The 24,783-nt window shown below is 39.4% G+C and overlaps 1 protein-coding gene across 2 annotated transcripts in view; it reads right to left on the reverse strand.

Moving 5' to 3' along the window:
- Nucleotides 1-24,783, reverse strand: part of FBN1 (fibrillin 1) — a 157,645-nt gene that overhangs the window by 115,384 nt on the left and 17,478 nt on the right. Inside the window, exons 5-6 of one of the 2 annotated variants that reach the window (XM_048052354.2) lie at nucleotides 20,438-20,533; nucleotides 18,772-18,867 (exon numbers count right to left, since the gene is read on the reverse strand). In XM_048052354.2, the coding sequence (XP_047908311.1) occupies nucleotides 18,772-18,867; nucleotides 20,438-20,533 (192 nt within the window). Of the gene's footprint in view, nucleotides 1-12,436; nucleotides 12,555-18,771; nucleotides 18,868-20,437; nucleotides 20,534-24,783 lie in introns of those variants that run through there. The other variant, XM_013177522.3, reaches the window with a different exon arrangement.

Raw genomic sequence — 24,783 nt, forward strand, 5'->3', positions numbered from 1 at the left:
AGATAAAATAATAATTTATGTTAAATTTACAAAGCCCTTACAAGCTTTGCTTCTGTTTACAGATAAAAGTATCTGTAGAAACTGCTGTTGATCCAGATGCCTGTCTAGTACATAATACTTCACAGCCTTACAAAATGCTGTGTATAAAAGGATGGAAACTGCTTTTTGGCCTACTTTCTACACTGACATTCAGAAGAGGAGGGATAGTCTTGTGGTTGAGACACTTGGCTGGGATTGAGATGACCTGGGTTCAGTTTCAGACTCTGCTACAGACTCCCTGTATACCCTTACACAAGTGACTTAATCTCCCTGTATATTAGCTCCCCACATATAACATGGGGCTGCCAATACTTCTGGATGCTGTTGGGTTTTTTCCTCTTCAGACTACACAGCCTTTGGGACACAGACTGTGTGTTTTGTGAATGATAAAGGGAGCCTCAAGCCAAGTTCAGGCCTCTTGGCATTACTGTAATAATATAAGAAAAGATTTTTCAAATAACGTTTTTTGTACTATGACCCTTCAAGCTTTATATATATATATATATATATATATATATATATATATATAAATATATATATATATATATATATATATATATATATATATATATATATATATAAGATTAATTGTCTGTTTATAGTAAAAGACCAGAGGAATTAGCTCCTGAGATTTTCTGTGCCGGGCAAGTGCAACAGCAGCAGAACAAATTCCACAGAGGAACTCATGCACAATCAATTAGGTCGTCTAATTAATTTTCCAACTCAGTAGATACTATGAACTATTTTTTATGCAGAAATATATCTATACTGGACACATGTGTAAAAGCAATCCAAAAACTTTTAAAATCTTAGAGGAGAAGGACAGATGATATTTGCTTGAAGGGAATGGGCTGCTACATGGGAACAATGCCCTCTCATGTGGGATTCATATTTCTGACATGAGAGGAAAAAACACAGGGGGAATAAGAGTTATTTTCCAATTGACAAGGTTGTGTGTTTAGCATTAGAGACTGGCTTGTTAATCAGTATTTAGAGTGATTTATGATATTATGTACCCCATAACTAGGGAGAATAAAAACACTGGCCACGTGGAAAGAAAAAGCAAAAGATGTGCTTAGAAAATACGTCTGAATAAAACAGGGACAAAATGTATGGATGTTTATGGGATTTTTAAGCAGAGATGACATGAGGCTACAGCATCTAACAACAGAGATCTGTTTGTCCAGTCCTAATGCAGACAAACCTTCAATTAACATCAGCAGGAACTGTGTCTGAATAAGGACTGCAGAACAAAGTCTGAAACAAGTTGAAGAAGAGCGGCCACAGAATTTTATGTCTTTCTCACAGGATCTTCAGCAGCAAAACTTTAACTGTATTTCGCCTACACTGCTTCTCCCATCATCGTGATTACCCCAAAATACTTCTTCCCCACTAACAGAATAAAGTGTGAGACTACAGTTATAACTGTGAAGTCTGGATTAGAAAAGTGAGTTGTGATATTTCTAGAGTCCTAAAGGAAAAAATGTAAGTTATTGACATATACTTGGTAATCCATAATTATAGGAAAGGTGACACAGAAGCACAAGAAGACATGTCAGTCATGGTTTTATCACGGGCATTTCTATGTAAACATGGACTAGGTTTATAAATGAACTTAAATATCCTATAGCAAATAAAAAGCATAACCCTAACCATCTCTCCAAACTGTAACACTAATCAGTTTTCAGTTAGTGGCTCTACAATGTCCTCTGTTTCAAATGAAGTGGCTCCTAGATCAGACAAGAGGACAAGAGTAAGAAACAGCAAGCTCTGGAAAAGATGCACACTGCCCCTAGGAAGGGGAGAGCCAGTGCAGAAAGCCTTCAGGGAACAAGTGTGAAGGGGACAAGGATCCAGCAAATCAAAACAGCAAAAAGAGAAGAGGGAAGAAAAACAGGAAGGCAGTCATGACAGGATGGATCAAAGCGAATCTAACACATGAGTGGGAGGCACAGAGACGTGGAGAGATAAACAGTGGGAATCAGCAGACACCATGTGTGAGAAGGGTTGAAACGGAAGGGAAGGAAAAGGCCGGCCGGCAGAGAGTTTCATCAGCCAACCAGGAGAGGGAGGTTTGCCAGGACAGGCCAGCCAACTAACTAGTTAAAAAGGAGGTCTGGAGAGCCAACTAGTGAAGAGCAGCCAGCCAGGCAAAGACATCCAGGAGAGCAATGTCTATCAAGTAGGATGGGAGCAATCCCGGCTCCACCCAGGAGCTGGGCAACCTGCCACCAGCACCGTGACTTGCAGGGAGCAGCAGGCGTTAGCAGCGCTCACCTTCACGCTCTGAGATGCAAAAAGATGCCCGGGAATTTCACAGCCATGTGATAAGAGTACCGCGGATGCAGTACACCACAGCCTCCCATCTGGCAATAAACTCTGAAATATTATGTATTAGCTAGCACCAGGTGGCCACATGAATAAACAATGGTTACATAAATTACAGATATTATCCTCATTTTTTCCCAAAGGGCTTTTTCTCCCTGCATCTTTTTCATATTCCATATTTCCAGTCGATTTCCATATTCTTTTTTGCTTTGATATTTTCAAGCTGCTAAGGTAAGAGGTATGTACCCCAACATTATTTATATAGCTCAATGTCATAATCCTAGATCAAGCAAAACAAATACCAGGCCAGTGATAAATGAGGATAGTAAATTAAAAAAAGGTTAGAAACCATGTCAAGGATGGCCTAATCCAGCTGCACTGACAACATACTGCTTAGCTGTTAAATTAGGCAGCTCTTATGTATCCATATCAAAGAATAAAATTGAGGCAAAATTAGAAGCTGTAGCTAATGGATTGCCAATACTTGTGCTGTTTTCTGAAACATTTTTATACTGAAAGAACAATTGTATAACTGCGTTGGAGCTCAATAAACCATGGCAAGGCCTAATCATTAAATCTAAAACTCATCTTTCAAACCAACAGTCACCTTCTCCTTGGGATTGAGCAGAAGAGAACAGTACAGAACGGAGAGCACCTCGGGGTTTCCCTCAACTGCTAAGAGGGGAGAGAAGAAGGGAAGCGGGATGGACCTCCAGTCTGCTGCTGGGAGTTAAGATGGGCAAGCATACACAGTACAGCACAATGTAGTTTGAAGTTCCTCTGTGCGAGCTCCTGCATCTATCTAAACTGCACAGTTTAGCAATTCCAGTGCCAATTTAAAGCTGTACCTAAAAATATAGGAAATATTTTCTTTTAATATTTGATAGAATGGGTACATTTAAGAATCTAGGTTGTCACAGATACACACAAGCATCACTCCCAGCAATGTTAAAGGAACAGCAGACTGTTCTGAATGGTGTCTAAAGCTTCAGCTGCTTGCAAACCAGAACTGTGGAAAACTTTTAGGTGGTTTTAAAAAAATTCCCATAAAACAGTAGAAAACTCATAATTTAAGACACGTTAGTGGGAGAGAAAACTTCCTCACGATTATCAGAAGTATTGTGCAGTATATCCAAAAGGTAAGTAAGATTGTTTCCAGAAATAATGTCTTTTATCCACATCACCCTTGTAAGGAAACATTTATTTTAATAATTAAGCTTCAAGTTTCAACTACACTTGCAATAAATAAAATTTGAATTAGAAAAATGTTTTTAAAGCACCAAATAGTTTAGTCTTATAAAATAAAATAAGACTGTAGTGGTTAAGCTGCCTTACACATGAATGTTTTATTAGTGTGTGAATATACTATAAACCTAAATTATAAAGATAATGTAATGTAGCCCACATATTTCAAATGAGATAACCACTGGATGGAACTGTTGCCTGGCAGCACACCGGTCTCCTTCTTTCCTCCATCTCATTTAATTAAGAACTGCAAATTGGATCGGCATCTTTTAAACAGCTGATTAAAAGCCCTGTTCATAAAAGTGATATTGTTCATTTTTCACGTGAGCATCAAGCTAATGCCCTGCAGGGCAGAGAACCTGCTGCCCACCTGAGATCTGATTCTGCTTAGAACGAGGTGCAGAGAGCTGCTGGCATCCTGAGCACTCCATCTGCACAGCATGTCATTCCATGGAAAAAGGATGGCCCGAAACTCTTCCCCATCTACTCAAATGTGGGTACAACCTAAATCCAGCTGAAGCAAACGAAGAGCCCCTTTGGATTTGAAAGAGGCTATTGGAGGACATGTACACATGTATTTCTCCATGCATTAACCAATGTATATTGACACATCTTGCATTCAAGAAACATTGTAGAAATGAGAACATCAAAGAAAGATTGTGCATACAGCACATAAACCCAAAAGAAAAGGCACACTACATTATTAAATAGAAAGAGATATTATATATTTTCTTACTCTTAGAATCTCCCATATTCATCACCTTGAAATTCAAAATTGCTGTTAAATAAATACCATTCCAAATAACAGTATTTCTGTACTCTACAACCACAGATAATAGCCTTCTTTGCTAGAGCTTGTTCATATTTGTGGCTTATGTCTTTGAGCACTTCTATCCAAAATTACTGATTGATAGTAATGCATGGTACTACAGCACAGAGCTAACCCGCTTTCTCAAAAACCTCATGCTCTCTCGAAACCTGTCTGAAAAAAGCCTGCCTGTGGCAATTCCAAGGAAAAGGAAGAGAAAAAGAAGAATGATAAATGAATATACAAAGTGATGCACAATGCAACTGCTCACCACCCGCTGACCGATGCCCAGCCAGACCCTGAGCAGCGGCAACCCCCCACCAGTTTCATTGTTCAGCAGGACGCCATACAGTATGGAATATCCCTGTGGCCAGTGTGGGTCAGCTGTCCTGGTTGTGTCCCCTCCCAGCTCCTTGGGAGGCAGCCCCCGGCCTCCTCACTAGCAAGGGCAGTGCACGAAGCTGAGTCCTTGACTCAGCGTGAGCACTGCCCAGAAACAGCCACAGCATTGACATGTTCTCAGCATTATTCTCGTCCTAAATGCAAAACACAGCATACCAGCTACTAGGAAGAATATTAACTCTATCCCAGCCAAAACCAAGACACCCACCCAAGTCTTTGGGTATCCCTTTCTTCAACTTCAGTAGGGTTTGGATCACTTCCATAGTTACTGAGAAGTTTAATCCAGACTTTGCTTCCCTGAACAATATAAAACTTCCGCCCCTGAATCTAAAATACTGCCCATATATTTGAATGTAAAACCAATATGCTTTTCTTGTTATTGTTGTTATATGTGAAATACATGCATAATCTACCCTCTGGTCGTAACAAAATGCGAAGTTGTGGAATAAATGTAATAAATGCATTGCCTGCAGGGTTTTGGCAACAGTTTACAGTAAGTGGCAAATCATTACTGGTTTTGACGTTCCCTGTGAGGTTAACCATCTTGACCTCTGCTGATATTTTTTTGGATGCAATGGCAGTTGCCTAGAAATTTTGTTTGTGCTCTTTAATGCAGAGTCATTACATAACATTTTATAAGATTACCCAAGTATTTATGAACAGGGAACAAAAGTCACACATGCGTATGCACAACAAACATCCTGTTTGTTTGAATGATCTCTGACACTAAAAAACACTATACTCATATCAAGAATTCCTTCAGAAGACAAACACAAAGAACAACGGCAGTCTCTCAGCAGCGGGAGATGTCAATAATGGCTCCTGCAGCCACTCTCTAGACAACTATAAGTAACGAATCAAAACTATCTCCAGTCTTCTAAGTCTGTCCTCCACCACACTGAATTCAAAGGAAGTGTTTCGACTGATTTCAACAGGACTAGCACACCACTCCTGATATGTTTCGAGGATAGTTGAATCATTGGAAAAGCAGCAAGACTTTTTATAGGAGTAACAAAAAGAAGTTCCTCCCAGCTTGAGACTGAACTGGACATCAACGACATAGGCTGAAGGAAGTTGTTATTTCTATTCAAAATTCTAAACAGCTGTTTTCAAGACAGATTAAAAGATTTTTCAATGTTTGGATTCAACTCAAGAGCTTTATCTAATGCATACTTTGTATTTGAGTATTTGTTGAATTAGAAATTTAATAGAGCAGCTGAGTATTTTAAAATCTTTTGGAAGATGTGAAAAAGGGATGTGAACTCTAGCACACCCTGTAAAACATAAATTTCTTACCAAAAGAATATGTTATTCATGTGCTCTGTACATTAGGTCAATTATTACTCACTTTCTTTGGAGAACAACCAAGTGCCTCCACCCTTTATAATAGAGAACTGTAATCAACTGTAGTAAGAATAGCAGAATTATTCTAATACACATCGGTGGCTCAGGCCCTAGCTGAAGAAGGCTTGAACAGTGAGAGACTAAGATTGATTTGCGATCTTTTTTTTTTCTTGAAATAGGGAAAGAAATTAATGTTTTCTTATATACCCTAGTAAATAATCTTAATTTAAAAAAAAAAAAAGGAAAAAAGCTTCTTTAAAGAAAAAAAGGAATGCTTTAAATTAGCCCTCCAATTTAAACACTTGTTACTTAATGACAAATTCCATAAACATTCTGATACCAATACTTCTTCCACTGCACGTCTTTCCTTTCCGCTAACCCAATTTAACCTCTCATCTTCCTTGGAGTCAGCAGCTGTACAAAGAAATTTTTTAATACTGGCATCAGCAAATGACTTAAGTGCTAGTGCTAGATTTAAAATGCCTTCTAAAAACATGACTTTTTGTATTGAATTTGGAACTGAGTCTGATACAACTTGTACTGTTAGTTTAATATAGTATCACCTTTCATGAAGCCGTATCTTGTTGGGTTCCTGCTAGGACCTGAGAGCTGAAATAGCAAAAGGTTTAATGCATGGCACTTCATTTTGCCCAGCCTGGCTCAGGCCAAGAGAAGCATTTCAAATTATTTAGATAACCACACAGATTAAATACCCAGCAAGGTAGCTTGCTAAGTCATTCATCATTTGCCATTCCTGGACTGTGCTTGCGTCTAGCAATGTTTTTACTAGAAAAGCCATTCAGAAGAATGGAATGCATATCTCTGCTGGGTTTCCCCTGCTTAAGAAGCAGTCTAAACTTCTCAACCTGCCTTCAACGCTCTCTTCCTGTGTGAAAGCATTTGGCTAGACCCCGTCTGTCACCTTCCTCTCTCCTATCTTCTTCCCTCACCTGCTTCTCTTGTTTTTCTTTGTAACTCCTCATAAATTTACATATTAAAACATACCTCTTCTTATTTCAATCCCTCAAAAAGCTCACAATAAATTGTCCTCTTATTACTCCTTTACTCTGCACCTCAAGGAACAAGTAACTGGGATAATTCACACTGCATGGTGCTATTCAATTCCAGACACAATACCTGCATCATTAAATTATACCTTAAAGGTTACTGGAGTGAAAGTGATCTAACATTGACTCTCCTTTCACAGCTACATATCAGTTCTCTCTTTTTTAACTGACCATTTCAATGGTAGGTCTTTTTGCCTTTAAAGCCTGCAGTCTGGAAGTCATTTTTGACCTTGTGGTTTCTTTTGAAACCTGTATTAATCTGACTGTAAAGCTGTCATACTACCATTTTGTGAATCTCTCCAAGTTACCACCCATACTGTCCCACCGGGATGTGGAGATTCTCATAAAGGCTTTCATCATATCCCAGCAGGACAATTATAATTCATTGCTTGCTGGTTTTACTGTTACCTCTTATAAACATTTCAAGCTCAAGTAGTACTCTGTCACTGTACTGCTCAGCTGAACTAAGACGTCTGGACATACTATTCCAGCAGAGACTAGTTCAATGGCCCTTGAAGAAGCAGTTCTCACTTGAACTCAGTTGAAGAAGGTGTCTCACTTTAAGATCCATCTTAATTGCACTTTAAATAAATTTTAGTGTGCTCTTCATAGTGTCCTGGTTCCAGTTAGGACAGAGTTAATTTTCCTCATAGTAGCTGGTAGGGTGCTATGTTTTGGATTAGGATGAGAAGAGCGCTGATAACATGCTGATGTTTTAATTGTTGCAGAGCAGTGTTTACACCAGGCCAAGGACTTTTCGGCTTCTCGCTCTGTCCTGCCAGCGAGCAGGCTGGGGGTGCAGCAGGAGCTGGGAGGGGACAGACCCAGGACAGCTGACCCAAACTGGCCGAAGGGGTGTTCCATACCATCTGACGTCATGCTAAACAATATATAGGGGTGGCTGGCCGGGGTGGGGGGGCCGGCTGCTCGGGGATAGGTTGGGCATCGGTCAGCGGGTGGTGAGCAATTGCATTGTGCATCACTTGTTTCATACACATTATTATTATTAATACTATTATCATTATCACTATTATTATTATTATTATATTCCTGTCTTAATAAACTGTCTTTATCTCAACTCACAGGCTTCACTTTCCCGTTTCTCTCCCCCATCCCAGAGAGGGAGGGGGGAGGGTGAGCAAACGGCTGTGTGGTGTTTAGCTGCCAGCCGGGTTAAACCACAACACATAGCAAATGTTTACCGCTTCATTTTTTGTCCGAGTTCTCAGAAAGTTACACAGACAAAGGAGGTTTTGACATCTTAAAATCCCCTCTTACTAAGGGACCCGGTTTCCCCCTAAATCCAATGAAATTATCACTCAAGTTGGGAAAAAGTCTCAAAGCGTATCTATGGTTCTGCTTATTTGCATGTTATTTAGCTGTATCAGTTACAACGTATAAGATTTTCTAATTAAAATCTTATAGGGAAAAAGAAATTGTGATGGTGAATCATTTAAATGCAGCATTAACAATGTAATACTGCAAGTGCAGTAGGCGTAACATGACAAGCCTGAAGAATTATGGCTGAGTAAATCACCTCTGGGGATTTCAGCTAATCAAAGAAGTCAATCAATAAGCAAGAACAAATAATATTTTCCTCACTTTCTTGTTGGCTTCTAATTTTAACTTTCTTAGAACATGAGAAAAGCTGAAGAAAGTAACCAGTCATATTCCTTTGTGCAACATCTCATCTTTTCTGATTTGTGATAGATTTTCTTGTGTAACAGGCAAAGGTAGTGCACTACTAAAGGCCTGTGAATTAGGTTTGGTCTCCCCATTCTTAGGGCTAAGACCTGAAGTAACATCAAAACTCTTAAAAGCACCACTGAGTTAGCATAACAGATCTTAAATCACTGAAAAAAATGTTGGACAGAAGATTTTATCTTCCTTATTCTCCTCTCACTTTTGAAGAGAAAAAATATGAGGAGGACGTGTCTAATGCACAAAAGAAATTATTCTTTAAGCATTATGACTAGATTGTAGCAGCCTCAGTATGAAGCCTTACATAGGTCTGATTCTAGATTGGACTCTAGCTAATGGGTCTTCCCATCTTTTAAGTGACAGAAGTATAGCGAGTGTCAAATGAAAGGAGGAAAAACCCCCTGCTAGTTTGTCTGTAGTTACTGATGCTACTAGAAATTAAAACCATTCCCTATCCCACACCCCATAAACCAGTGTAAACCAGTGTCAGCTTATATTTTTAAATGAACTGTTCCATTTTTAGAATTTTAGTAGGCAAGTCCACTAGAAATTATCAGTGTAACATGTGCTTTCATTTCATAGCTCTCAGTTAATCATTGCCACGGGACAAACACCCTCCAGACAGCAGAAAGCACAAATAAATAAAACAGACAAACAAACAAAACATGTAAAATATCCAGGATTATGAGTGCTTTGACGCTGTTAGCCCTGGTTCTTCCTTAAATCCCTGGCAGCCAGGAGGGCCAACCGTATCCTGGGATGCATCAAGCACAGCATTGCTAGTCAGTCGAGGGAAGTGATTGTCCCACTCTACTCTGCACTGGTGCGGCCTCACCTCAAGTACTGTGTGCAGTTCTGGGCACCACAGTACAAAAAGGATGTAAAACTGTTGGAGAGTGTCCAGAGGAGGGCAACAAAGATGGTGAAGGGACTAGAGGGAAGACATATGAGGAGCGGCTGAGGTCACTTGGCCTGTTCAGCTTGGAGAAGAGGAGGCTGAGGGGAGACCTCATCGCAGTCTACAGCTTCCTCACGAGGGGGAGTGGAGAGGCAGGCACCGACCTATTCTCCGTAATCACCAGTGATAGGACCCGAGGCAATGGTGTCAAGCTGAGGCAGGGGAAGTTTAGGCTGGACATCAGGAAGAGGTTCTTCACCAAGAGGGTGGTTGCACACTGGAACAGGCTCCACAGTGAAGTAGTCACTGCACCAAGCCTGTCTGAATTTAAGAAGCGTTTGGACTGTGCACTTAGTCACATGGTCTAAAATTTTGGGTAGACCTGTGTGGTGCCAGGAGTGGGACTTGATGATCCTTATGGGTCCCTTCCAACTCGGGATATTCTATGATTCTATGATTCTAAATGGCTAACAGGTTTGAATGACACAGCTGGAGGTGCTACTAATCACAGCTTAACACACATTTTAACACATTTTCCACAAGGTGATTGGATATAGGCCTAGGCAACCCGCTCTAGCTGACCCTACTTGAGCATGGGTGATCTCAAGAGGTCCCTTCCACCCTAAAGTGATTCTGTAAGGTGAAAAAATCTTAGAAATTATCCCTTCTCTCTCCAGTAATTCTTAGTAATTCTTCTCCATCCAGCCCATGGAGTAAGGAGGAAATAACGACAGTACTGAAACTCCTGAGGATCACCAGGTAAACTTGGCAAAACTTAAGTGACGAGGACAGGGCCATTATAAAACAAGACCAGCACCATTCAGTAAGGCAGGCCTACTCGAGTTAAATACTCTTTAAAAAGTCACTCACTAAGTTAAATATTCAGAAAAGCAGTGCAGAGGCCCTTCCTTCTTAATGGGACCTGAATTACATCACCATGAAAGAAAATTAGACTATGGCAGAGCAAAGTGAAGGTGAGGCTGCAGTTATGTTAATCTACCTGTGCTAGTATAGCGTGGGTAATACCAGCAACAGACACATAGTAAATGTGTAAGCTCACAACCAAAAACCAGGTGCTCACAGGTTTCATATTTCTGTTCTAAACATATCTGAATATGTAAGTATGTATATGTGTATATATACCCACACACTTTTAATAACTTTCATTCTTTTTTAAAAAATGCTTCTCTCTTTCTCCTTTACATGTCTTTTTATAAAGAGAAATGTTGAATCTTTGTTTCTTACATAAAGAAATTCCCCCTTTTTCCAAAAGAGAATTTTCTGGATAAGGAGTACAAAGCTAGACTCCGTTTTACAGCAGAGCAGAGTTTGGAAAGTGATTCTTTCTCTTAAGGCTCCTTTCTTTTCAAACCTTATTTAGGCCTCTTTTCTTTTCCTACAGCGTTTCACCAGAGTGCCAAACTGTACAAGCTGTCACCGAAAAAAATTATAAAAACCACTCAGTCATTATTCCTGAACTTCTTAAGGCCAATTGGAAGCGTGAATGTGACTGTCCTTACAACTGCTCTTAGGTATTTATTTCCTATAACTTTTTGCCACTTTTATGCTGAGATAGGATATAAGATATCTTTCGAAATGTAACAGAGATTTCAACAACTGTTAAGAACACGTTGCAAGAAAAATTACGTGTGACAAAACAGTTATACTGACCATTTTGAGCACCTCTGCTTAAGATGTATTTTCATTAGCATTTTGTAGCTGACCTACATAAAAGAATTGTTTTTCTTGGAAATGCCCTTGTCAGTTTACCCTTACATTATGTATGATCTATGATGTTTTAAAGGAGGTTCTCTCTTCTTTGTTAGCACTGACCATCATGAAGGCTTTAGATCACTTTAAAACAAACAGAGGAAAAACAAATTCCTAACACAAACTTGACTTAAGGAATCCTATGTACTGATATTTCATTTTTTCTCTTGCAACCGTAACAAAATTTTTCAGCTTACCAGCTCAATAAGAAAAAGGGTATGAATGGAAAATATTTATATAAATTTTCAGGATGATTCACAAGGAAAACATTTGTTTTCACTTTAACAAATCAAAGAATTTTAGGTAGCTCTGCTTTCTTGTATCAAAATATACTGTGGTCCAGACACAGAGGAACACTTTTCTCCATAAATGGCTAAGTCGGCACTGTTAGATAAGTTCTCAACTTCATTTATTCATTCCTTGTATCATGTTCAGCTCCAGGGTCACCATTTAGGCAGCACCTCCTCTATCGAAAGCTCCATGAGAAATTGTTTGTGCTCACTACTTTATGTTCTAAAAGTTTTGTAGTGACCCACAAATTGGGAAATAGCTGAAATTTGAAAAATGGAAATGTTGCAATGGCACTAAGAGCAAGAATGGTTTGAAGACACTTGTTCTGAAGGCTTTAAATGCAACGCTATGCAGCAATGATAACTAAAATCAATAAAAGCTGACTCAGTCTTTCAGCATAGAAAAAAATCTCACTTTCATGATACATCAGACAGATTCTTCCCATTTCTCCCTGGAGCTCTGCAGAGTGCAAATCTGGCAGTGCAGGCCATTCAGGGAAGATACATCTTTCAACTGCTTACACTGTATATATAAAAGTCATACCTGTATTAGTATAACATCCTGTAATCAAACAAACATAGACATCTCTTCGTGTACGTAACTTCAATAAAGCCTTCTGATGAAAGCACGGGCCTCCACTCTTTATTTCTTAAGACACCACAAGGCAGCTTGCAAGCACCATGCATGAGCAAAACCAATGCAAGGTTCTGTCTCTGACTGCAGAAAGCAGAACTGAATTTCTTGTGCAGCAAACGTGCCTGCAGGCTGCCAGCACACCTGGAGGTAGGCGTTGGCTGCAGCAACCCAGCTGTCTGTAGGACTGGGAGAATGATCTCAGTGATTCTCATGTGAGTCCCTTCAGGACCTACATGCAAGACTCACATCTCACAGATTGAAACAATGCAACTTTTTCATTCAAACATTTGTAGTGTAATTTATTAAATCTGTTTGTATTAACATACGCCATTACCACTTAAAGAACGCTTTTAGTTCTACCTCAACCAAAGCATGGGCTTCCCAATTTGTCATTAAATTTGTATGCATCTCCACTGTTATAGCTAAAATCAAATCAAAACAAAACACAAAGTCCAAGTAATACCTTACTGCACATCTAAAGGTCAGTGCCCTTAGCAGCCAATCAAGAAGGCATGGAAATACAGAGAGGGCTTCCAAATAGTTGAATGAAAACTTTGGATTTGGATTTGTTTGACTAAAATCAAAACTCAGTTTGGAACAAATGTAAATGTTCAGCTTCATGTACAAAAGTTGGAGTCCTTACGTCTCACAAGAGACCTAAGCCCATATGTACTGAATCATTTATGGATCTTGATTAAGCTTTACGCATATATCTGAAGGAACGTTTTAAAACATGCTATGTGGTATTTTCAGATGCACAAAGGATAGAGCAAGCAACATACAGCTGGTTAGATAGTGTATTTACAAGGAGCAGAACAATGGATAAAAGCCTTCACATACAAAAAACCCTAAAAATGCTTTTTGGCGTTAGATAACAGACTGAGCTTAGTACTGAGTTCTGATCCAAAGATCTATTGATTATATTGCTAAGCATTATAAATGTTCTTAAATCACACACAGTAATTCTGTAAAGACTGACTTCCTCAGCATTAAGCTGCAGCTTCAGTTTTAAAATGCAGAAAAACTCCTCATCCATTTAACTCAACTTCTTTTATAGGAAAGATAATCCTAGGTGCTGATACTGACTTTTTGTTTTAAAACTCAAAGATATCAAGGGTGGCAACGTATAAAAATTGCGTTAAATAAAGTAAAACATGACTGTAACTGAACATATTTAACTTCTGCCTGAAGCCATGTTTCATAATCAAGTTATAAAACCAGGGGAAAAATAGTGTGCAAGAATACTTATTCCAGGCCTTCAAGCTTACCCATCTTTTAGTTTGCTGTTATAATACTGTACACACTGTATTCATGTTACAGGGCTGCAGAAACTACACGTCTATGTCAACAGATGTGTTTCTTGGAAGACAGCTACAAAAATCAAGTTTATTCAAATGTTTGCCAGCTACCATATGCTGCATTACTACTTTAAATGCAACATAAGGCTTTGGGAACATACTTTTACTGCTATCTACACTTTGTTATTTACTTTCCATTTAGACTAAATACCAGAGACGGGGCACACTAAGGGGTGCAGTGTCCTCTTTGTGAAAACATTCTACCCGTTGTAGTATTTAGAAAGAAAAAAAATATACACAGCTCTACACTGCTCTCGACCACTTTCAGCGGCTGCACTTTAATAGTGAGACTCTGGGAAAGATATTTTTACATATGGCATTAATTCTGGGAACTTTTAATAATGGCCAAATATAATTAAAAATTAAGCAAGAAATCCTGCCATGGAGCGAGCAGTACAGAAACGACTCTGTTTGAAGAAAAAGCAATCATTTGCTCATATTCTGAGTCCAGAAAAAAACAAAACACACGTGGTATATTTTTAATATTTGAACTACATCAGGCCCAATTCGACTCCTATGTGAAGCGAGTGGCAAAACTCCAAAATGCAGCAGGATTGAGCCCCTGATGTTGTCACAAGCATTCAAATAAACAAACAGGGCTGTAACACATTCTAAGCTTCCACTGTGTTCCTCTAACTGGATCCAGACAGAAAAAGAAAAGCACATTTCATTGCATTTTTTCAATGCCAGACCAACAACAACATACAATTTTATATTCTATGGAGGTGACCCTATTATAGTATAATTATCCAAATGTCCAAAGAAAAACAGATTCAAAGAAGTCAAGTTTTTATGCACTCATTTGGAAGACATTGTTCTATCAAATCCGATAGGGATGTCTGATCTCTCTGAGGTTGGTAATATCAATTCTGCCTCTGGACTTTTATCAAATGCATGATATAGGGATGTTTTAGATGCCCACTTTGGGGTCATTTGAATATGGCTAGCAAAATCCCCCAGGCTCTTTTTACAGACAATAAAAAGTGCTGTCAATGTTCTGAATTATCCTCATGGGAACCTAAGCTAAGTCTCTGCCCTCATTCTCTTCAGAGACTCTAAAAGGAACTGCAAAATCCATAAGTAACTCATGTTATTCTGTGTTAAAAGACAAATGGTGTAAAGAAGGCATCCAGTTTTTAACCAGCAGAAGAAATTATGCTTTGCTTGCATCTTTATTTTCTGTTACCTGATTTCTTTTAATTAAAAATATGACTAAATGATATGCTTAAACCTGAGTGCACCTCTTGGAATTTAACTGACTCTGAAAGCTTTGGCCAAAAGCCATCAAGACCCTTAAGCATTTGCGTTATTTTAAGAATACTGACATCTCAGTTTTGCATTTAAATGCATGTCAAAGCCCGTCACTGGATCACAGCCAGCGAACTCAGCACCTTCCAGAATGAATAGTTGAAGTTCAAATTTTAACTGAGTCAATATCCATGAAATATTTTCCTTTCTGGACTAGGTATATTAAATGTGTCTTAAATTGCTGTAGGAAGCATTTCCCAACTCCACTATATTCTTACTGTATAGTTTACATCAAGTTCACCTTTCTGATGAACACTATCCCACAGAAAAAAAAAGGTCTATTGTATTTATAATATGCCTGCACATACTTGACAGTATGCCCAAGAAGCTTCCCCGGCTCTGGAAAGGCACCAAACACCATACGTGACAGTGTAGGAACTACTGATACATGTGTAAGACTTGACCATAGCGCAGCTACCGATCCAGCTCTGACACCCTGTATCTCACTGGTAACACAGTACGCAGTCTCCCAGAACACAAAGAGGAACTCCACTGATACTAATGACTCTAAATGTTCATTTTGCTCATGTAAATAGTGTTTTATACCATCATTAACACTTCTAAGCCACACAAAAAGTAATTTGTACGCTGAAATTGTACCGTGCTACCCTCTGAAAGAATGACTGAATAGATACATAAAAGTACTCAGGCCACAGATTTGATGGTGCTCACTGCACTGTGAAAGAAGGAGGTCTTTTACCAGATAAAAGCTCTTTCACTACACATGTATTTGAAGCTACTGACCTACACAAAGTCCTGCAAATCTTCATTAACGATCATATGGTCAGCATTTACTGAGGTAATACCAATTAAGCTAATTTGTATTACAAATATGGGCCAAACATATGGAAAAACTAGTTAAAACAGTAAACACAGAACACCGCAACATGCTGCTGGACTTAAGAAGCTGGCTTAAACTTTGATACAAGCAACTGGAACGTTTTCATTGTTTTCCGTACTGGATTATTAGAATAATTCCTATGAATTTGGTTGTCTCAACGTTGTTTTATTCAATACAGTTCTAAACTATGACACACGCAGCAATGGCTGGAATATTCCTTGGTCTGTGACATACGTGCCACAAACACCCTGTGACTGCTACTATTAGTCAATGTTCGTAGAGAAAATCACTGCGTGATATGCAGTAGTAAATTACTTACATCACTGTTAGCATGTGGCATGGCACAGCCTAGAAGTCAAACCACAGCCAAACACATAGGGAATGTGCATGCCACAAAAGTGTATCACTTCACATTACATTTATATCCAGAAATGGTGTTTTCACAATAATTTGCCTCTCCTACTTCTCCCAGAAATGGGATAACTTAAGAAACTATTTCTTTTATTTAATTTCCATTTTTTCCCGCTCCACATTCAGAGAAGCTTTAGTTTTGTTTTGTTACTTAAAAAAAAAAAAAAAAGAAAAAAAAGGACAGCTTTACTTTGCAAGGCATGAATCTTGTCAATCTATTTACTGGATAACATCCATCTACATATACATCAGAAGCCCACTAGGGAATGTCACAAACCCACATAACATTCCAGAGCTAGATTCAAAATATGGACCTCTTTTTTAGCTGACAGATGTGTAAAATCATACGCAGCCAGACAAATCCCTAATGACTACACAGGTGCATGTGCTGAACAACGCAAGTTATTCCTACTAAGATCAACATTAGCTTATACTTGAAAAGTTATCTTCAGAAAACATTTTTCTGATGGGATAATGTGATTCTGCAACCAAAAACCACCACACCCTTTTTAGAGGAGGGGAACATATTAGCTCAGCTAGGTAGAGAGGCTGGAGGAAATCTCTGTGAAAGAAGCCAACTTTCAGAGGTTTTCTGGGAAGATATGACTATCATTTGGCCTCAATACTGCAATGAGCTTTAAATAGAAATACTACAGCTCATTAATGCCTATTTTCTCTTTTACTGATAACTATAGAATAAAAAAATGTGTTCTAAGTAAAAGCTGCTAATGGATGATGCATTTAGATTACAGATTTCCACCTCAACTGTGTTCAGTAACATGTATGGGATTCCATAGTGGTATGATTTAGCTCAAACTGCTTTGTGCCACCAGTTTCTTGCTCCACCTGACACAAGGCAGGAGCCCTGAGGGACAGGACTGAAGCTGATAGCAGGCTTCAGCCTTGAAACTTGCCCTAACTGCGTCGAGTGAAATCAGTCCAAATTCAGGCAATGTAAACGCAGCTTTGAACAATCCTCTTTAGAACTTGCGCACTGCAGCTCCTCACCAGACTGAAGGCTCAAACCCTTCACCCACGGAGAACAAACAAGCACTCACTGCTTGAATTTCAAAGCCTTTGCAATAATATTCAGTACAATCATTACCTATAAAGCTTTTATTCTATGCAAACTTCAGACTTTTAACCAAAGACACACAACATTTTCCATTCCTCTTACTCCTCTCCAGTGATAAGATCATGAGGTTCAGAACAGAGCTACTCCTCAGTCTTCAAAAAAACTTCAGCATCAGTTTGAACTACTACAACATCTGAGCGGACAACTGGCAAGACTTCACACAATGCCAACAAAACAATTTTATCTGCCGTAGGGAGTGCAGCAAATACCTGCTTCATCCTACTGTCTGCTCTAGCCCAGAATGAAAAGTTTTTGTCCCCTACTATTTGTTGTTCAGCATGACCACCTACGCTGCCCTTTTAGAAACGCCAGCCATCACTCCAGCTGCAGTACCAACAGCAGTGAGCACCTGGCATACTCACTGCCAGAAATTTCATGTGCTAAACACATCCTGTACATGCAAGCCCAAAATCAGGTCAGTAATATCCATACTGTCCCAGGTTCACAGATATGTAACACAACCTATTGTATGGGTAGTATGTACGAATTTCCAAAGAAACAAATCAATCAATAACTCTATCAAATGAAAAAGTGTTATTTTTAAGATTACAAAACTCAACAGAAAGCTTATACCTAAACCTTGATTGCTGTATCTCTCTCAAATGAACCATTAAATTGGTTTTAATTCCACGGAAAAAAAAAAATGAAAACAATATACCAGGTGAGGCAGTTGGCATATCTGTCAGCTGTGATTATCACTATGGATACACAAAAAAAAATAAATTTGATAACAGTAAAACTGTACAAGACAGAAAAAAAGCTTGAATGAACTCTGCCAAAAGACAACATGCCAAACACAGAGGCAACATGCTACTTACCACTGGTAAGCAAATGTATCAGAGAGATACGAGCTTTTCTGATGACTTAAAAACTGTTCCGTGTTTGTACAAAAACACTTATCTATATATATATATAGATATATTTATTTATTTATTTCACAGCTCTCCCACTGGAATGTTTTCATAGCAAAAAATAAACAAAACAAAGACCGTAAGCAGTAGCATGTGTGTTTCATCCTGGTGTGTTACATCTGTACTTCACATTCTACAAGAATGTCAGTCCTATTTTACCTTACTAACAGACAGCAATACAATATTACTACCTAAATGTGTGGTGGCACTGGTATTTTCAAACTACTATTAAGGAAGTTTGAAAATCGAATTTTTTTCCACTGTTCTAGGGCACATACCTCTTTCACACTGGGGTCCTGTAAAGCCATAGGTGCAAGCACATCGGTTCGGAGCCACACATCTCCCTCCATTTAGACATCCACTTTCACAGACAGCTGTATCAGAGGGGAGGCAAGAGTAGTCTTTATTGAGTTATTTCCAGAAAGACAGGAAACTACATACTTGACCAGCTCAGGTAAACTAGCAAACACTGTAAACATAACAGGCCAGGATACATTTTTTCCAGAATCTACTTCTGATCTTTTGCTATTTCCTGGCCTCATTAGTATAATGAATTCATCTTTTCAAGGGAGCATAACATAAACATACTAACAAGCACAGCTTCTCCAACCTCTCAGAGCCTCTTTGATGACTAGACAATTCCGTAACTGCAAAATACCATCTTTCAAACTTTCAACGAAAAAACACTGAAAATGTAGGGATTGCAGATAGGAACTTAATCTCTGAATCCTCTAAACTGTTGCCTACTCAAGCACATTTAAAAATGTATTTGCTCCTCTACCATAATAAAAAAATAACAATCCAGTGTTAAAAGGCTTGTTGCTGATGCTTAATAATTCATATCAACTACGACAGCAAAACGTAATCAATATCTATTTTGATTTAGTTAATCCAAGATATTCTTCCCTGTACTACACTGTGATAGAGGCCAGTTTTTCTCATAATGAGCTTCAAAAGCAATTGCTCTCAAAGATAATCAGAAAAAGGAACATCCACATGAAAAAAGGGTTTTTTAATACAATTTGATGCTCTTTGAGTAATGTTATTCTTTGTTCCATTTCACATTTCACTTTAGTAGAAAGAACGTTTCCATTTATCCTCTTTTATCCACTTGATATTTCACAGAGAAGGCAGAAATACAATTCTTAATCCTTTCACCATGTGATCCTCTTCCAGATTATTAGTGCAAATTCATGGTCTCAGTGAAGTTCATTTTAAGTGCGCCATTGACTTTGACAGAGCACAAAAGGTTTTCATTAAATAGGCTAAACACATTTTCCCTGTCAGACCAATAGTTCACCAGATAGCAACATGACAGCCTTGGTTAAAAGCAGCGCCTGCATCCTTATTTGAGTTTCTTCACAGCATTCCAGCCAAGAAGAACAAGACTACGAGAATCAGGCTGGTAGAGGCTTTATGCAATGGATCCAAGAATGCTCTTGGCTCAGGATTGATTGAGGAAATCGACCAATTTGAGAGTCTTGATCAACTCCATCAAGATAACATCAAAATAAGCAAGATTCCTAAAGTGTAATAGCTAACTCTGAGGAAAACCCTTGAAACAAAAACAAGGATTTGTATTAAGGAGCTCAATTTTGTCTATAAGACAAAAACTGAATCCTATATAAATTCTTTATTTATGGCCTATTGCTCTAGAGAATGTAAGGCCCTGGAGGTCAACGGGAATTACAGTAGAGTGAGAACTACAGGATCAAGTTATATCCAATTATTATGAATTCACATGATGTTTATTTTAATAGTCCTCATCAGAAAGAATTCACTCGGCACTCATTACAAAGTCATGTGTTTTCCTGAAAAATTCCACTGCACCCGATCAAAAACAAGCTCAACATCAGCTGAAATTTAGCATTAAAGGGTGCCCAGTTCACACATCCCAGAATTACTTAACTGTACGCAGTATCTATACAAATAAAATGAACTTACGCTGTCCACAGTGTGTTCCTGTATATCCCTTCTGACAGATGCAATGGTCATCACTGCAGCTACCTCCATTCATGCACCGGATGTTACAGTGTTGTACTTGAAAGGAAAAGAGATTTTCCTCAGTTAAGCCAAGCCAGGAAGAAACATTTAACTGTCTGCTAAGGGATTTTTAGGGATTGATTATATGAACTAGAAAGCAGTGCTAGAAACAGAAGATGCATATTTTAAAACAGATATTTAAAATGGCAGTACAGAAAACAATACGAATTTACAGTTCCTCAGGAATACAGGACATTGTGCAAGAATTTGAAACCACCCTTATTCACTGAAGTCAGCAGCATTTCATATGAGAACAGATATGTAGAACTCACCTCCTAGTTTGCAGTGGTAAAAAAAGACCATCAGTAATGGGAAAGTATTAAACTTCTGGCGGATACCGCCAAGCAGAAACAGAGACTTATCATCTGAGCAATGGAAAAGGGAAGCATTAAAGGGAAGGAAATAAGAAAGCTCCTGAGGATAGCCTGGTTCTGCCAGGACACATGACATAAGAAATTGATCTGCCCAGGTATGACTTCTTGCACAGAAAGGAAAAGTAACAGGGCACTTTCTTTCTGTGGGCTTACCCCATCACCACATAAAGCTGCCACCAGCTCAGTGCCTGTGGCCTGAGGAGCTTACAGACAGCGCTTCCCCAAAGTCCTTCCTGCAAAGAAGAGAGACCAGGGAGCAATACAGCTCACTCTCCTCAGTAGCAGCCCCACTGTTTGTTATGATTAACACACAGCCCAAGTCCCAAGCCAGTAAAGCATAAAAGTGTGTGCTGTGTTTTTCTAACAATAAGGACAAATATGTTTTTCAACCAGAGGTCAGGAAAAACTTAAAGTATGTCAGGCTTTTCATCAGGCACAGAGAAACAGGCAGGTCTCCCGATGAAGTGCTCCTCACAGCTCCTGCTGCCTGACACAGCTGCTAACAGACGCATGCACTCCAGTACACAGCCAGGAAATGGTTTCCCTCTTAACAGGAACCACATGAAAGGCTCCTTCCCAGACAGGATTACGGACAGATCAGCATTTTAGTAGGTTGTGATGGAGCACTGGATACCTACACCACGCTGTCTGAAATGTTCAGGACTGAAAAATACAAATTGCATGTACTGCCAGAGCCTGTTGCTAACAGGTGCTGTGCCAACCACTGAATTTTTCCTGTTGCACAAAGCCCTTAAGCCTCATTTGGCTTTTTACAGTTCAAAAGTATGTGCATGGAATTTAATTTTAATTTTTAAGCAGAATTAATAATTTCAGCAGTATTGCCGTCTATAGCAATATGAATCCACAAAATATAAATTGAACATGCAATTGGAGAAAGGATTTTAAATAATCTCTAGTATTTAAAGCACTAGTACACTTAATTCTTCAATTATAAATGTAAGACTATCTTATTTCTTATGTGTCTCATATTTATGATACACCTTTGTTCTACTTTGGATGTCCTTCAGGAAACAAAAATGCGCTAACATTCCTTAAAAAAAGTAAAATTGTCTGCAAATACAGAGTGAGTATCTGGTGAAGACTGTTGGACAATGTCCTAAGTAGGTCAGAAAAAGGTATACAGTTACTTTAAAATGTATAGTTCAACTTAGCTTTATACAATCTTAGAAAAACAGAGGGGATTACAAAAAGCATAGGAAATGATATCATCTGTCAAGCAGGGAAGGAACTTAAAAACCACAAACTGATTTCAATTAGAACAAGCTATGCCAAGAGCTAATTTCCATTCCCACATGAAGACCAAAGCCATTTAAATAGTTTGAACTACATTTGAGATAAAAAGGTTAACAGTAGCTTATATGATGATTTTCATATTATTTGTTCAAGTAACAGTAAAGTGTATTTCCCCATTTTGGGATAAGGAGTGGTTTTGCACATAACACACACACACAAGTTTCCATAATTTGTCTTACTGCTTCTCAAAGAAATTTTTCCACGGTAAAATATTTCTTCCTCCTTTTTAAACTAAAATCATTATGGGAGATAGCTGGGATACCCAATCATAATTATTAGAATGAACCATTCAAATCAGTGAGCTTTCTACCTTATAACTATGTAATAAAATCAGTGACATAAAGTCAGTAAGCTATTTATTTTCTGTTCTCTTTTGTGGGAATGCTGAAAATAGTATTTCCAAAATCATACTAACTATTCTGAAATATAAGCCTTCCAAAAGTTTATAGAAACACATGTGAAGGCTGTCTGGAGCTTCGATGAGGATTTTAAGATTGCATTTTTGAAAAGTATCATACGAATGCAGATGCAAAGTCTATTCTCAGTTATATCAACAATTCCATTAATGTCAGTGGAGATATTCCATTAAATGAAATAACCTATTCCAAGGTATCACATTGACTGAGACTCAAGGAAAAATCACAGGAATTACCATAAGGCTGGTAAGTCAATTCATATAGCTTTGCACGCATAGGAAATGTTAACAACATTAATACATTATTGCTCTTAATAAATTTTCGTTCTCTTTCAGGTCCAACTTGTAAACAGCCTGAACTGGAAATTTCTGAAGTCAAAACAGAGGTAACTGCAGGAATGTAACTTTATAAACCTGCAAAAAGATCCAGCAAGATCTAACATACACATACACTTATTGTGTGGGCAATGTTTGTACTGACTATCCAGAGTGAAACAAACTACAAGCTGCACACTTAAACATAACAGTTTCTGACTTTCTTAGTAAATTCTCAGCAAAATTGAGTAAAAACTTCATCATACAGAATATACCACATGGCAATCACTCATGAAACATTCATGAGATCACTAAGCAGCCAACAGGTAAGCTGCACACTGTCAGCTCAGCAGTCCCAAACTAAAAATACAAGGGTCTGTGATCATGACATGAAGAAACATAATGGAGCAGCACCCTGGCACCTGGGGCCCAGGGGGCTCTGCAGCGGAGGGTACTGGCAGGAGCGGCCGCCGCTTGTCTCTCTGTGCCACTGAAGAGGAAATGCTCCCAAGCCTGGCCATGCATGACACAGCTTTGCCTGCCAGGAGCTGTAAACAAGGAATGATGGCCTCATCGCATCCCAGATGCTCAGCGAGCTTTCCCTGTCGAGTGACTGACTCAGGAGATGGCAGCTAGCAGCAGGCTGGGATGCTGGGCTGCATCCCCATGAGGCAGCAGCTCCCCAGGGGGCTGCGTAAACCCACAGCAGTCTTGAAAACTCTGGAAATGTTCAAAATTCAAGACCTTTTACCACCTCTGAGAGCAGCAGTGTAAGCGAAGGGGCTGAGCTCTGGGGTTTTGAGCAGACACCTTGCATCCCATCCCAGAGAGTGGCCTCCTGGGGGTGCAAACCTGAGGGGTTTTGGGGCCCCCAGAAATGCCGGGCCTTCCCATCCACAGCAGGCATTTCCTGAGGAAAACCTCAGTACTATGGCTCCACCAACACTCATGGACTGACCATCCAAATTGGCTCTGTTCTCAGCTGGTGCCTCTGAAGCCACTGGCAGGGGGAGTGGGGCAGGCCCCATTTTGCATTCAAGCAGTGTAACTGGCCTGACAGGAGGCAGCTCCCCTCAGCTGCTGCCCTCAGTGCCCACTGCAGCCCTCACTGCCTCTGCCATGGCTTCCACCTTCCGAGACAGCCGTGTCAGCAAAAGTCTGCTGTCTTGGCCAACCCAGGCCATTCTAACTTGGAATACATTTGGAAGCAAGATCAGCCAGACCTGACCCATAACCCTGTGGGCAGCAGAAGGCCTGCAGCCAAAGGAGAAACCATTCTCTTACTCACTTCTCCCCCCTGCCTCCCCCCCCCCCCAAGCTCCCACAGGAACAGAGCAACAACTCCAACAACATGGCAGGATCTTGGCATGTGTCTGCAGCACAAGGAGGAGCCAAAGCAGCCATGCCCTGGGTGGTTTGGGAGGCAGCAGTATCCATCACAGAGCCAGCTCCAAACAGGGCAGATGACTTCCCCCATCACGTGCACTGTAGCATCAGAGCCACACACAGCAGGTTGGGGGATGCCTCCATATGTGGCAATTTTATCTCCATGCCTACTGTAAACATACCCAAAATTTCAAGAATTACCCAGAGATAACCACTGCCCAGCCAGCAAGTTCACTGATGTCATGAAAATCTATGCTGAGAAAACCACCCATTGATCTTTTCAACCATGAATCAAATTCCTAAAGCTTATTAGTAACCAGAAGTCCCGACAGTTGACCTGCGTAGGAATCAAAGTTGGAGTCTATGTTTTGATTTCCAGTCTGCATTAATTATTTGAGTTCAGCAGGCTATCAGAGCTATCGTGCATCTGGTGTCCGCCTGCA

Source organism: Anser cygnoides, chromosome 11 (assembly GCF_040182565.1).
Source record: "Anser cygnoides isolate HZ-2024a breed goose chromosome 11, Taihu_goose_T2T_genome, whole genome shotgun sequence".
Classification (NCBI taxonomy): Eukaryota; Metazoa; Chordata; class Aves; order Anseriformes; family Anatidae; genus Anser; species Anser cygnoides.